Here is a 15,771-nt window from a genome sequence, read left to right as displayed (position 1 = left end):
TACAGGGCTCTCACGCCCTCATTTCTTGAGCTATCCTCATCAAATTTGCAATGCCCTTGCAAGTTGTGCAAAGATACTTTGAAAACTAGAAATTTCCTTGCTATATTTGTAAGAAGAAGGACACTGGAAATCAATGGTGTCTCTGGCTATGTAATCCCAAAAGCCTCAACCCAATGCCTTCAATTAGAAATGGACCAGTGACCACCACGCCAAGCAATGCCCTGGCAAGGAGTGCAAAGATACTTTGAAAACTAGAAATTCCCAAGGGCTAAGAGAAAGAACCAGCAACAAAACTCTAACCCTTTCTCCAAATCCCTCTGTGGGAACAGCCAGACTGGGCCCCTTTGCAGACCACCACCCTCTCCGCACAAAGCCCAGCCCAGAATGGCTCGACCGGGCTACACAACGGGCTTTTATGGCAATCTTCCATGTGGACACAGAGGACCCCAGCCCCCACCTTTGTGTCCATCGTGGAAGCTTCTGATTGGTCGGGGAGCGACAGCCATGTTAGGCTGTGCTAAGCTCCCATTCAAGGTAGGTTGCAGAAACAAAACAAAAAATTAAAATATTTTTAAAAATATATTTTAAAAAGGTTTTTTTGGGGAAAAAATTAATGAAACATTAAGAGACAATTAGAGAATGGGCCAACAATGGTTCTAATTACATTGCTGGTTGCGCTGAGACAATGTCTCAGAATGCGTATCAAAAAGCGAGAACAATCCGAAATAATTCCGATATACGATTCAATACGATTTTTTGGACATGACTCCTGTGGTTGTGCCCGCAGGTTCATTGAAACATGCAAGCCCCCTCACCACGTTAAGGTGACAATCCATCGAGGAAGACACAAGTCCGCAGTCTGGGGTTTCTCCTGGCTTCATCTGTGAAATCTTGATACTCAGGTGTCAGTGGTAGCTGGGAGGGCCTTCACACAGTTAAAATTGGTGCATCAGCTGGGACCATACATTGAAAAGCCTGACTTGGCCACAATGGTCCACGTCTTTATTACATCTAGAATGGACTACTGCAATGCACTCTATGTGAAGCTGCCTTTGAAGACTGCTTTTGAAGACGGCTCAGAAGCTGCAGTTAGTGCAAAGATCGGCAGCCAGATTACTAACTGGGGCTAGCTACAGGGAGCATGCTATGCCCCTATTAAAGCAGCTCCACTGGCTACCGACAAGCTTCCGGGCCCAACTGAAAATGCAGGTTATTACCTATCTTCTGGTCCAACCTATCTTCATGACCACATCTCCTTCCAGGAACCAGTGAGGGCTCTACGATCTGAGGGTTGATATATATCAACAGGGGATTGATATAAATCCATCCCCACATTCCGCATTATGTTGCGCATATGGTGAGGATAAACATAGTCAAATGCCATCAATACCAACAATGAGTTTATTGTGGTAGACGAAGGCTATAATTATCTTTTAAATGCCATCGCATATTATATGAACAAGGGGAAAAATACAAAAGGCATAACATCGTTCTATGTGTGGTGGTTTCACAAGCATTTTTGTTGTTAATGACTGTCATGCTCATGTTATGAATGAAAGAACTTCAAACCTTGCTCGTGACTAGCAGGCTCAGGGTGACTATGGCTTCTCTGACTGAGTTCATCCATGTATAGTATGGTCTTTCTCTTTTTCTACTGTCCGGTCTTCTCATCACACAACCAAACTAGGACAGCCTCAACTGAGTCATCTTCTAGTGAGACCTCAGCCTTGATTTGCTCTAAGACCCGTTCATTTAGAAATTCCCATAGAATATCTCCAGCTTCACATTTCCAACGTGTTGGTTTATTACTACCAGCTTTCTTGTCTCTTCCACTTTCAAAATATTGGAACAGCGGCTGCATCATGTAGGTCAACTGTGCCTTGGAGTCAACCATCAATCTTAACGGCAACCCTTAGAAAACACACAACCATTCATTCCATGAAATTAAAGGCAGCAGAAGGGTGTGTGGACCAACTCAGTCTACACAACATTGTTTTGGGGGAAAATAAGAAGCAAATTGTAGCTTCGTGAGAAAAATAAATAATGGGGTGCTAATGTTGATCTTCCTGTCCATGAGTTGTCCACCAATCTTCTGCTCTCCCAAGGGAGGACTATAAAAAAGGCCAACCGTTCAGAAAACAGCCAGAAACATCTTCAGGCTTTCTACCATCCATGGTCCAGGTGAGTCCACCTTGTTTGTTTGTTTTATATGTTTTATATTCATCCAACGTAGGACACCAGGAGTTAAACAAGGATAGGATGATAACACCAGAAGAGTTTGCGGAGAACTTCAAAGGTCAGGATTAGCCAAGAATATTCTTTGCTCAACCTTGGAACCAACATGGAATTATGGATTGCTAAGGTTGCTGGGTCAACCCAAATTGCTAATAATGACATGCTTGATCATACTGATGTATCAATATTTAATAGTTCTCCTGTAACTTCATATTACAAAAGGAGAATTCAAGGGTGGGGATTCATGGGTGGGAATGGGAAAGTGGTGGGATTGGGGAAAAATATTTGTATTTCGGTTGCGGAATATCAAGATTGTATTTTTTGATGTTTGTGTGTATATGTGTGTGTGTATCTTCCACAATAAAATAGTAATAATAATTATTATTATTATTATTATTATTGACACAACGACGTTGTATGACACGGCAAACAAGATAGACATGCTGGATTTCGTTTCACAAAACCACAAGTCGAACACTTCCCAAGTGTCTAGGACTGTGTGATGTATTTTCGGATGATGCATGCACATCCCAGCAGGGTGGCCTTTTGCAGTTGGCAGATCGTAATTTTGTCAATGTCTATTGTTTCCAAATGCCGGCTGAGATCTTTTGGCACGGCATCCAGTGTGCCCATCACCACCGGGACCACCTGCACTGGTTTCTGCCAGAGTCTTTGAAGTTCAATCTTGAGGTCCTGATAGCGGCTGAGTTTTTCCTGTTGTTTTTCGTCAATGCGACTGTCACCTGGGATGGCAACATCAATTATCCAAACCTTGTTCTTTTCCACAACTGTGGAAAATAATAATAATAATAATAATAATTATAATTATTATTATTATTATTATTATTATTTGCTACCCATTCCTCCTTGCGGCTCAAAGTACAGTAGAGTCTCACTTATTGGTGTGTGTATGTGTGTGTGTGTCTATCTTCCACAATAAAATAATAATAATAATAATAATAATAATAATAATAATAATAATAATAATAATAATAATTTGCTACCCATTCCTCCTTGCGGCTCGAAGTACAGTAGAGTCTCACTTATCCAAGACTCGCTTATCCAAAGTTCTGGATTATCTAATGCATTTTTGTAGTTGATGTTTTCAATATATCGTGATATTTTGGTGCTAAATTCGTAAATACAATAATTACAACATAACATTACTGCGCATTGAACTACTATTTCTGTCAAATTTGTTGTATAACATGATGTTTTGGTGCTTAATTTGTAAAATCATAACCTAATTTGATGTTTGATAGGCTTTTCCTTAATCCCTCCTTATTATCCAAGATATTCGCTTATCCAAGCTTCTGCCGGCCCGTTTAGCTTGGATAAGTGAGACTCTACTGTAATAATAATAATAATAATAATAATAATAATAATAATAATAATAATGGCGGTCCCGGTGGTGATCGGCACACTGGGTGCCGTGCCAAAAGATCTCAGCCGGCATTTGGAAACAATAGACATTGACAAAATTACGATCTGCCAACTGCAAAAGGCCACCCTACTGAGATCTGCACGCATCATCCGAAAATACATCACACAGTCCTAGACACTTGGGAAGTGTTGTGATTTTATGAAACGAAATCCAGCATATCTATCTTGTTTGCTGTGTCATATAGTAATAATAATAATAATAATAATAATAATAATAATAATAATAATAATAATAATAATAATAATATTAAAAACCCAAATCACTAAAGTAATGTGGATTCTAACAAATCTAACAAATCTGAAAGTTTGGAAACCATTTCTGGACTTTTTTAAGCATTAAGAAATCCAACAATGTATTAATCTGTGGTTGTGGTAATTAGTAATTAGTAGGATTATTTAGTTGGAACTTAATAGTTGAATAATTTGGGTATTTTATTGAAATTAGATGGTCAGAGTTATGTTGTGTTTTCGTTCTCTCTGTCTTTCTATTCTTTTTCTTTGTGTCTGTCTTTTCCTCTTCTAAAAGTGAAGATGTTCTTGCCTTCTCTTCCATTATTTCAGACCCACCACTATCTCTCCAAGATGACTTACTACGGGTGTTTGGGTTACTGTGATCCATGCAACTACAGTTTACCAGAGAAATGCAGTGCAAGCAATGGTTACCAACGTTTGTACATCCAAATTCTTCCTTCTGAATATTATGCATGTAGCCCTTGCTGGGACAACTATGGTCACCAGATCAGTTGTGTCTTCCCTTGGTATAGGATGAGATTTAGCTATTGCTCGCCTTGCTACAGCTACAACTGTTGCAGTCCTTCCTATTACTGTGACCCATTTTGCCACACCTTGAAGTCAAGTGACTACATCCCTCGGTACAAGTCAACTTCCAGGTATTGCTTGCCTCATGGCAGCTACAACTACTCTCCTTCCTATGGTCCCAAAACAAGGTGTTACTCCCCTTACTACAGCTCCAAGACCAAAGGATGTAGCCATTCTTCCAGCAACCATCAGTTTACCCATCGCTATGGTTCCCCATCAAGTTATTGCTCCCCTTGCTACAGGACTGAGACCATAAGAGGCACTCCTTGCTATAGTAGTAATGAATGTTCCTCTTGTTATAGTTCCCCATTGAGCAGTTGCTCTTCTTGTTATGACGCCAAGACCAAAGCATGGAGCCCGTGCTATAGTAGCAATGAATCATCCTCTTGTTATGGTTCCCCATCAAGCAGTTGTTCCTCTTGTTATGCCTTCAAGACCAAAGGATGTACGCCTTGCTACAACAACCACCAGCATTCTCCTTGCCACAGATGCTGCTCTCCTTACTACACTTCCAGATCCAGATGTTGCAGTCCTGGCTACACCTACAGACGGTGCTCTCCTTGTTGTAGTTCTAAGGGCTATTCCCCTCACTACAATTCAGGATCGAAGTGTCGCACTCCTAGCTACCGCTATAGCCAGTGCTTGTCTTGCTATAGGTCCAGATGTCACTCCCCATATTACCACTTTGGATCCAGATGTGGTGCTCCTGGCTACAGAAACAGCCATTACTACCCTTGCAGAGGTGCCGATTTCGGATGTCACTCTCCTTCCCACAGTTCTACATGCAGCTCCTCTCACTCCACTTCTTGTACCTACTCCATGAAAAGTAACTCTTACTCCAGTGGATGCCGAAGATGCTCTTGCCCATGGTAACACTCATCAAAAACATCTTCAAAATGGAAAAAAAACAACCTGCTACGATAACACCAATACCAACATGCAATTATCAAGGATTGGAGGTGGCTTTCCGACATACTGGATTTTTGAAGGTTTTCCATTCCACCCAGAGCTGGCCCTAGGTAATTTTCAAGTGTAGGCGAACAGAATTTCGGCATCCCCCCCCCAAACCAATCACTGAAAAATTAAAGCGTTGGATAAGCGAAAATGTTGGATAATAAGGAGGGATTAAGGAAAAGCCTATTAAACATCAAATTACATTATGATTTTACAAATTAAGCACCAAAATATCATGTTTTACAACAAATCAACAGAAAAAGCAGTCTCGACTGCGTCTCCGTATGTTTTGCATCCGAAGCGACCGCTTAATTCGCCTCATTGTTGGACCAGCCCTGATTCCACCAATAATCCTTTGGACATCCAGAAGCTCTGAAGGGACTGAGGAACAATTTCTAGACCTTCACTAGATGTTCTTCAATACAGTCCTTAATGCAAAAATATTTTATTTGATTTCTTGGGCTTCTTGAAAGGTCAGGTAGAGTCCTTGTCAGTGGACTTTTGGGTTTTTGAAGAAACTTGAATGGATCTGTATCCAAAGTGTTGATACAGCTTGCTTTGCTATTTCTTTTGAAATTAAAGCTAAAACCTGGAGAAGACCCATTGAAATGGATTTTCTTTCCTTATCCCTTTGTGAGGAAGGAAGGAAGGAAGGAAGGAAGGAAGGAAGGAAGGAAGGAAGGAAGGAAGGAAGGAAGGAAGGAAGGAAACCAAGTTTTCTACTGTGGCTTTCCAGTTTTGTTCTGGGGATTTTTCTGTTTTCTCATTGAACATTGCCTTATCTCAAAAAGGGATACAGACAAAACAAGCAGGCATCTCCACAAGGTTTAAAAGAAAGGAGAAATGTAGGTGAAAACTATAAACACCACTAAATATGTGTAGGACCGGGGCCTTTTGAATTTCCCAACTAGGGTAAAATCTTTGAATCAGTTAGATGTATTTATGTTTTGGTTCACGATTTGGCAATCGGGTCACTGGGTCAACTCAGGATGGAGCTGACAAATAGGATTCCCTTCTGAATGATAGTAGTGGGATTGAGTAAGAGGAAAAGAGATTTCTTCAGAGTAAGAGACTCTTCTTCAGAGATTTCTCTAGGTTTCTACAGAAGGAAACCTCATGGTGTTTAGCTAGGATTTTCATCATAGATTCCCATAGATGTAGATATATTTCAAGATCAAGATATATGCCGGTGAGTAATGGAAAACGATTTGGACTACTGCTTTCCACATACTACCTATTAACTCTTAACTCAGTGGTTCTCAACCTATGGGTCCTTAGGTGTTTGGCCTACAGCACCCAGAAATCCCAGCAAGTTTACCAGCTGTTAGGATTTCTGGGAGTTGAAGGCCTAAACATCTGGAGACCCACAGGTTGAGCACCACTGCTCTAACTCAACGTGTCATAGAAGAGTATTTGCTCACTTGTTTTGTTTGCAAAAATAAAAGTTTGAACATTCAAGGAAGGACCTGGGGTATTTCTATAGGAACCAAACAAATCTTTCCTCTTCCCTTCAGCTACAATTCAACCTGAAAGGTAGCTTATCCTCACCAGTAGTTACATCCTCTTGAAGCCAAGAGCCTCAGGAGAACATTCAAGTCCTACCAGCTGGGCCATTATCTCTAATCTCTTTGAAAATACTATAGGATGATTTCCTGGGAGTATAGGGATGTGACTGGCAACGTGGGGCGGAATTAGGAATGGGGAAACCATTCAGTCTGGTAGAGTTGTTTCATCTTGGTCTGTATCTGTCAACGTTGTCATCTAACCCTGCCATTTGCAATATCTTAATTTCCTTGAGTAGGGATTGACTTCTACAATGCATCTAATTGAAGCAAACCATTTCCAACCCATCTGCTTCCTGTGCCTTTGAGCGTATTTCCCACAACTTGAGCACTTCAGTCACTCATGGGCATTTTGTGCATTGTTTTGCCCTTGAAACCGACTGTAAGCTTTAGAAATGGCGTGCATTTTCCAGGAACAATGGAGAATGTAACCTTTGTTAGGTTTCCTGAATTCAACAAAATGTCTTTCCATTGCTAAGGGTGCATTTACAATGTAGAATTAATGCAGTTTAACACCACTTTAATAACTATGGAGTTGTAGTTTTATATATCCTTGTCTGTCAAAGACTTCTGTTGTCTTACCAAACTAAATGTTCACAATTTCATAGTATTGAGCCAAGACAGTTAAAGTGGTGTCTAACTCCATTGATTCTACAGTGTAGGTGTACCCTGGGTCTATTTACAATCTGATAGAAGGATTTGAAGGTGGATGTCAAGGGAAACCTTGCTTTGCATCTCTGCCATAAAGATATCTCTTCCAAATTCAAGCAGCATGACTACCGATATCTCCATGGTAGGCCTCTTCCCAACCAGTAGACCTCCAGTCTTCAACCAACATGGATTCCATCTTTCCATCTCAACAGATCTGACAATAGAGCAGACATTGCCACAGATATACACAATTGTGTCATGTTCTGCCTTGAATCCAAAGATCTGTAGAGATAGATATGGCTGTTGGGTGTTTTATTTTGTTAGAAACGTTCATCAAGGAACAAGGCAATGTTAGATCAAGATGCTTACAAGCTACTTGGGTTTGAGATGCAAAGAAGATAGAGACAGTGCGGCTGGATCTACACTGCTATATAATCCTGATGATATGCCTTGAACAGAGCCGGTCCAACAATGAGGTGAATTATCCAACATTTTCACTTTTCCAATGCTTTTATTTTTCAGTGATTGGTTTGGGGGGGGGGGGGCACCAAAATTCTGTTCGCCTACACTTGAATAATACCTAGGGCTGGCTCTGGCCTTTAACTGGATGATATGAGTCTACACTGCCGTATAATCCAGTTCAAAGCAGATAATCTGGATTCAGAAATTGGATTACATGGAAGTATAGATAGGGCCTGAGATGGAAGGATGGAAATCAGTAGAGAAGTTGGTGTGGGAGAGAAGGAATTCACTGCCAGAAAAGTTGGCAAAAATTACTTTCTTAGATCTTACTTTTTAACTGATTGCAAATTCATGAAGCAGGTGGTTTGGACAATAGCTAAACTAATAGTGTATCAACTGAACCTTCATGTTTGGAGGAAGTAGATTTGTGAAGGTGGAGGTGGACCATATGCCAACACGTAGTATTATTTTCATGGTTTTTTATAAGGAATATATAAAAACACATGAGGCAAGATACTGGACTTGATGGATGCTCGATCTGATCATGCAAGATGTTTTGTTTATGTGCAGAAAGTTGGGAAATGCATAGGTAGGAAGGATTTCCAATGTGGAAGTAGCCACCAGGTGGCACTTTGAGAATCATTTACGAGTGAAACTTAGAACACCTTGGAGAAATAAAAAGAATAACAGAGGATGTCTCGGTACTACATATAGGTTTTATTGCATGACACATAACAGGCTTATAGTATGAGAATGGTTCTTTCTTTGAGGGTGGACAGTTAATTAGAGGGATGTTCTGTCTATCTTCATTTCCAAGAAATGATCATCCTCCCAGTTGGTTCCTTCAGACTGATAGTGGAGGAAATGCTTTATGGGACATATTGAGAAGATGGGGTGGCCAGACCACTGGTGGAAGAGGAAATTGGGCATGTCAACATGGGTTTATGGGTATTTACAAAGGAATGTTCCAGTTCAGTCTTTCAAAAAATGGATTAATAAATTAATTGATTAGCTAATGCCCTGACCGCCCAGAATTCAAGGTGGGTTGGAGATGTGATGTCCTCCTACTTTTCCAAAGTCCTGGTCCAACCACATTAGTCATGCATTTGGTGCTCCATCTTCTGTTCCATGTGGAGTTTAGAAGAACCCGCAATAACCTCCATAACAGCCTCCACCATAGCTTCCACCATATCCATATCTTCTAGAAGGGAAGCTTCTTCTTGACCCATACCCACACCGGAAGGCACGAGGGTCATAGCAGCCTCCCCTGTTAGTGTACCGATAACCATAACTGCATGGCTGGAGTCCTGGAGAACCATACCTGGAGCCATAGCCATAACCTCCATAACCACAGCCATACTGGGGATAGTTGCAGGGGCCTTGGTTACCATACCCATAGCCATAACCTCCATAACCATAGCCATACTGGGGATAGTAAGGTTGGTAGTAGGGCGGGTAGCAGGGTTGAAAGTATGGTGGATAGCAATCTAGTCCTCCATAGAAGCCCATCTTTCTGACAGAGAAGGGGACCTGAAACAAGAGGAAGAAAAGTCAACAGTGATCCATATTCTACATTGCTACAGGGTGTGTCTATGGAGTAGAATGAAAGAAGTTGAACCAGGCTTCGAATACTGTGGCTCAATGTTATGGAATTCTGGGAGTTGTACTTCGATGAGGCACCAGAACTCGGGCAGAGAAGGCTTCCATAGATGGAGACATTGTATTGCATTTAAGGTGGCATTCAGTCTACGATGTGGATACACTCTTAGAAGATATTTCTTTCACGCACTCACTTTTTATGATCTGTAGATGTTCTGGTTCAAAATGGATGGAAACAGAAATCTTTATATCCTCTTAACAGGGATGGGAAAATCTACCAATTTCTTCTGTTCCCTCAAATTTGGATTTTATGGGTTCTCTCACACACTCATCAATTTTTCCCTGTCTTTCCTTCTTTTTCTCTCTCTGTGTGATGGAGAAGAATTAAGTCCACAATGGTGACTTCAGCAAAATATGTATATAGATATAGAAAGATATAGGTATATCTTCACTTACCTGGATGTAAATCACATAGGATTAAATGAGGTCTACTTCAGAGTAGACTAGAATAAGTTTGCCCAAACAATCAGCAATGTCAGAAGAAAGTTCAGATAATGAGACAGATGGGAAAAAATATTTGAATTTTTTTAAAGGTTGAAATATATGTCATCTGTGTTGAGAAAACCTAATGCGAAGAATTCTGGACTGATGAGAAACTTCACAATTTGGCCTTTATTTTCTGCAACATTCACAAATTTATTCACTCGGGAAACTTTTATTTTTATATACAAAACACAATAGAAAGATTCTGAGCAGAAAATATGGGGATTTTGAATTTTGCTCTCAGAATTATCAGAAAATGAAAAGGTTGTTTTCTGTGCAGAAAGAACTGCTTTCAGTACAAAAAGTACAAATGTTTGCACATAATAATTCTCCAACTATAACATACGATGATCAGAAAATAGCATTCAAGGTACAGAAGATAATGTTTTGGGGCAGAAATATTTTTGCCACAGAAATGCTCTTTTTGGCGCAAAAAAGAAATGAGTTCATAAGTCTTCAAAAGATTAATCTTTTTGCTGTAGGAAGAAACTTGCTAAAATTTCTCACTCTTTCCTTAGAGATGAAATTTAACAAATTCGGTTCAGTAAGTTAGCAAAGAAAGTAACATTGGAAAACCAAGAAGCATTTCTTAAGTGTTGGGAAATCCTGACGAAAGGAATTCTGAACTGACCTGAATATTCACATTTGGATCCTATTTGGTTCAAAATTCAGTTTTAAAAAATCGAAAACGGAATTTTCTGCTCAACGTTTTCTTTCCTGTACAAAAAATAAAAAAGCAATTTTCGTATAACACTGTCAAAAGACTCCTTTCTAAAGGTCACCTTTTGTTACAAGATTTCAGGAATGATTTACTAGGACTGCTTTGAATTTTCTGTAGCATTTAACTCATTTCTAATCCCACCCAAATTTGAACGTTTCCAGACAGATGCATCCCGTTCTTATAAACCGAATCATACTCACCAGTTTTCAGAGGAATGCGGGGATATCGGAGGGGGGTGCTGACACCAACACGCTTATATGTATCCCTATTCACCCCTGGGGTGAATGAAACATACCTTTGTTCTACCAGTTTTAATTAGCTCACAACCAAAAAAAAATTCAACCTGAAACTTCTCGCACCGCTGTAATTAAATTTTCCCTCTTCTTCATACTCGGAATCATTGGTTTATCAGCCAAGCGATGCCTAACGCAGCATGCTGGCGGGTCGCCAAGAAAAGATTTAATGACAAATCGTGCAAACCTGTTTGGTTATTATTATTATTATTATTTTTAGCACATCAAAGAGCGTTATAGTCACGAGAAGGCGGCAATCATCCAACAACAACTTATTAACACACGCCGACAGAGGTTGAAATGAATATACAATTTTGACTTTTAGCGAGGTTTCAGATTTTCTACTGAGATAATCCGAACCCAGGCGCTGCATGGCATTGAAAGCTAGCTTTTAAAGTTCAGCTCGGGACTTTTGGTGTTTGTCAAAATTTGGCTGACGTTTTGTTATACTGGAGGCAGAGCTGGTCCAACAATGAGGCGAATTAAGCGGTCACTTGGGGCGCAAAACATACGGGGGTGCAGTTGAGACTGCTTTTTCTGTTGATTTGTTGTAAAACATGATATTTTGGTGCTTAATTTGTAAAATCTTAGTGTAATTTGATGTTTTCCTTAATCCCTCCTTATTATCCAACATTTTTGCTTAACCAATGCTTTTGTTTTTCAGTGATTGGTTTTTTTTGGGGGGGGGGGGGTGCCAAAATTCTGTTCGCCTACACTTGAAAAATACCTAGGGCCGGCTCTGACTGGAGGCATGCTTCGCCTCTGGCGATAACCCAGCAAAGCAACCAGTTCTCCTTGTGGGATGTGTTGACTCAGCTCCCTTTGTTGGGATGCCAGAGATAAGGACAGGATGAGGACTATGAAATAATCTGGGAGGAGGGGGTATGAAGGTGGCTGCCTGCCACAACTATCATGTAAACAACACAAGAACTTTTAGTGCTATTACATGTGAGGATGTTGTTCGAATCTGACTATCTCTTCCCTTATTAAAATTGTTCTGAGTCATGAAATAACCTGATCAGGAGACATTGTTATATCAGCTGTTGCCCCATGTCTTCCTATGTGCAAGTATAATGTTACTTTTCTTTTCCGGTTGTTTATGGTTTAACTTCTCGACATTGAAAAGTGTTATCTGCCCAAGTTCAATGACCCTTCTCTCATTGGATTTACTACCTCATCACATGGGGCAATTGAAGCGTCCCACAATGCTTCTGCCCCAGTTCGCCCATAGATCCCCATGCCACCCATCGAATGACATACGGTGACTTCCTGTGCGACTCTGTGGGCGAACTAGCATGGTGGGATGCTGACACCACCGCTTTGTGTTCCACAGGGAACAACAAGGCTTTGGTGCAGCGGTGACACTTTCCCACGTGGGATAGGGAAGTGTCAGCTGGCAGCCGAGGTGCTGGGATTGCCCTGCTGCCATCATGATTCACTAGGCTGACACATGAGCAGTAAATAATAGTTTCTAGCATTTTCCATCCTTCCCAGTCTGCTGGGAGGAAACTGGTTTTGTTACCTATGCAACCACCTTTGTTTGGGGAAAAGAACATACCCAAGCCACGCCAATTAAATTTATATGGCTCTTTTTCAAAATCTGAGAGAGGTGTGGCTGAGGAGAAGGGAAACATCATGTACTGCCATGCTACTGTATGGAAAGATTGGGAGGGTGGGATAAACAATAACAAGGACAACAGATGAATAGAAAAATTTCTGTGCTGATTTAGACTCATAAAATCATGGAGTGGGACGTGATCCTGTAAGAATCACATCGGTTAAGTTCAGAAATCCAGAGTTCAAAGACATAAGTGTCTGGAATACCAGTCAACAACATCTTACAGATTATTTAGAGAGTGAAGGTGGTAGCAGAAGTTCTTGTAGATGGAAGGTGCATCTACACCAGGTATAGGGAAACCCAGGCCCGGCCCCTTGGGCTATTTACTCAGGCCCTCCCTTTTCACATTATCCTATTAGCATACCAGGCCAGATCCTGGAAAAGATCATTAAGGAAGTGGTCTGCAAACACTTAGAAACAAATGCGGTAATTGCTAATAGTCAACACGGATTTACAAAAAACAAATTATGCCAGACTAATCTGATCTCTTTTTTTGATAGAGTTACAAGCTGGGTAGATGCGGGGAATGCCATGGATGTAGCCCATCTGGATTTCAGGAAGGCCTTCGACAAGGTCCTCCACGACTTTCTGACAAACAAACTAGTCAAATGTGGGCTAGGCAAAACTACGGTTAGGTGGATTTGTAATTGGTTAAGTGAACGAACCCAAAGGGTGCTCACCAATGCATCTTCTTCATCTTGGAAAGAAGTCACGAGTGGAGTGCCATCTGCAGGGTTCCGTCCTGGGCGCGGTTCTGTTCAGGATCTTGATTAACAACTTAGACGAAGGGTTAGAAGGCACGAACATCAAGTTTGAAGATGACACCAAACTGAGAGGGATAGCCAACACCCCAAAAGACAGGAGTACAATTCAAAACGATCTTGACAGACTAGAGAGATGGGCCAAAACTAACAAAATGAAGTTCAACAGGGACAAATGCAAGACACTCCATTTAGGCAGGGAAAAAAATGAAATGCAAAGATACAGAATGGGGGACGATGCCTGGCTCGACAGCAGTATGTGTGAAAAAGACCTTGGAGTCCTTGTGGACAACAAGTTAAATATGAGCCTACAATGTGATGCGGCTGCTAAAAAAGCCAATGGGATTCTGGCCTGAATCAATAGGGGAATAGCGTCTAGATCCAGGGAAGTCATGCTCCCCCTTATTCTGCCTTGGTCAGACCACACCTGGAATCACACTGTGTCCAATTCTTGGCACCGCAATTGAAGGGAGATGTTGACAAGCTGGAATGTGTCCAGAGGAGGGCGACTAAAATAATCAAGGGTCTGGAGAACAAGCCCTATGAAGAGAGGCTTAAAGAGCTGGGCATGTTTAGCCTGCAGAAGAGAAGGCTGAGAGGAGACATGATAGCCATGTACAAATATGTGAGGGGAAGTCATAGGGAGGAGGGAGGGAGCTTATTTCTGCTGCCCTGCAGACTAGGACGTGGAACAATGGGTTCAAACTACAAGAAAGGAGATTTGCTGTTGCCCGGAAAGAAGAGCTGGAGAGGGAAGGAAGGAGAGCCCAGGGCAGCCGTGTGTGCCAGCATGGTATGTCAAGATCCTCATCTCCACAGGTGGATGCCCAGGGCTCCTCTTCCCTCCTGCTCCTGCTCGTCTTCTTTCCAACTTGTCCTTGAGGAAGGCACCAGATCCCATCTGATTCTGGATACTAAGCAGGATCAACCTTGGTTGGTACTTGCATGGGAGACAGTCAATGAATTTCAGAGTAAGAATTAATAAAGCTTCGTAATAAAATTTCGTGCTAATTATGTTCTGAAAGCAATTTAGTCTATTTAGGAGGAAGGAAATGCTGCTGAGGCCGCATAGCTCAGGCATAGCTCGTGGATGCGGCCTTGGATAAGTCAAGCAACCACATGTGGAACACTCCTCCCACACACAAACCCATGGCTTCCCTACCCCACTCCAACTGCGCTCAGCCCCCCCCCCCCCCCATGCCCCACTCTCCAGGCCCAGTCCACCCACCTGGCCTGCTACGTGGCCCCCAAATTAAAAAGCTTTGACACCATTTTAACTGCCATGGCTCGATGCAATGGAATCCTGGATGTGTAGTTTGTTGGGGCCCCAGAATTCTTGGATACAGATGGCCAAAGACCTAGTCAAATTACAACCTCTATGATTCTATATCATTTAACCAGGCCAGTTAAACTGCATTCATTCAACAGTATAGAAGGTCCACCCAAAATCTTCTATAACAATGCATTTTTAAAGAATATTCACTGCTCAAATCTTATTCTGCACAAAACTTAGCACTGATAACACTACTCCCGTGGAAGAACCAGATATTTCAAGCTCCCCAGGGAATGTATCCTTTAACAGAAGACAGTCTTTCCAGCAACAAAGATCCCAGACACAGCAGCTTCGCAGGAGTCAACGATTGGCATTTAAAGGGGATGCTGGATAGCAGATTGCTTTGGGAGCATTTGGGGAGTTCGGTTCCCTTCGCTGTTATTAGATCTAACTTCTATAAAAGTGTCTTGCACTGTGAACTTTTTGTGGTATCAACGTAGTGACTTCATTGTTTGCAGTTCCTTGATTTCTCCAAGCCGAGTTTCCTGTTTCCTGGCAGCCAAGCCGAGTCGCGACTCCCGTTGTTAATCCGGAGTGAATTCATGTCCTTGCCTTGTTCCTGAATCCAGATAGCTTTTAGCCTCATCTTTTTGCCTGCCTTGTAATCCAAGACTTTCCAGTGACTTTGGACTTTGTTATTTACTCCTGCTTCCTTGTTGCTTTCCCCGCTCAAGAACTTTTCAGCAGTTTTGAGCGTGTTTCGGTTTCTGGACTTTGGACAATAATATTGGACATATCTCTTCAATGCTTTGGACTAATTCATACCATTCCTTAAAG

General features: G+C 41.5%; 1 protein-coding gene and 1 long non-coding RNA gene across 2 annotated transcripts; one reads left to right on the top strand and one right to left on the bottom strand.

Annotated features, from left to right (window-relative positions):
- Window positions 1-1,350: 1,350 nt before the first annotated feature.
- On the top strand, window positions 1,351-5,885 carry LOC107983355 (keratin-associated protein 9-1). Its single transcript, XM_016996794.2, has 2 exons — window positions 1,351-2,181; window positions 4,240-5,885. Exons 1-2 carry the CDS (start codon window positions 2,173-2,175, stop codon window positions 5,368-5,370), a joined length of 1,140 nt encoding a protein of 379 aa, XP_016852283.1. The 5' UTR covers window positions 1,351-2,172; the 3' UTR covers window positions 5,371-5,885.
- Window positions 5,886-8,822: 2,937 nt separating this feature from the next.
- On the bottom strand, window positions 8,823-11,379 carry LOC100559353 (uncharacterized). Its single transcript, XR_507313.3, has 2 exons — window positions 11,190-11,379; window positions 8,823-9,656 (listed from the first exon to the last, which is right to left on the bottom strand). It is a non-coding gene; the product is annotated as an uncharacterized LOC100559353 (long non-coding RNA).
- Window positions 11,380-15,771: the final 4,392 nt, after the last annotated feature.

This window comes from Anolis carolinensis, unplaced genomic scaffold (genome assembly GCF_035594765.1).
Source record: "Anolis carolinensis isolate JA03-04 unplaced genomic scaffold, rAnoCar3.1.pri scaffold_14, whole genome shotgun sequence".
Taxonomy (NCBI): Eukaryota; Metazoa; Chordata; class Lepidosauria; order Squamata; family Dactyloidae; genus Anolis; species Anolis carolinensis.
This window is presented reverse-complemented; position numbering and strand designations above follow the sequence as displayed.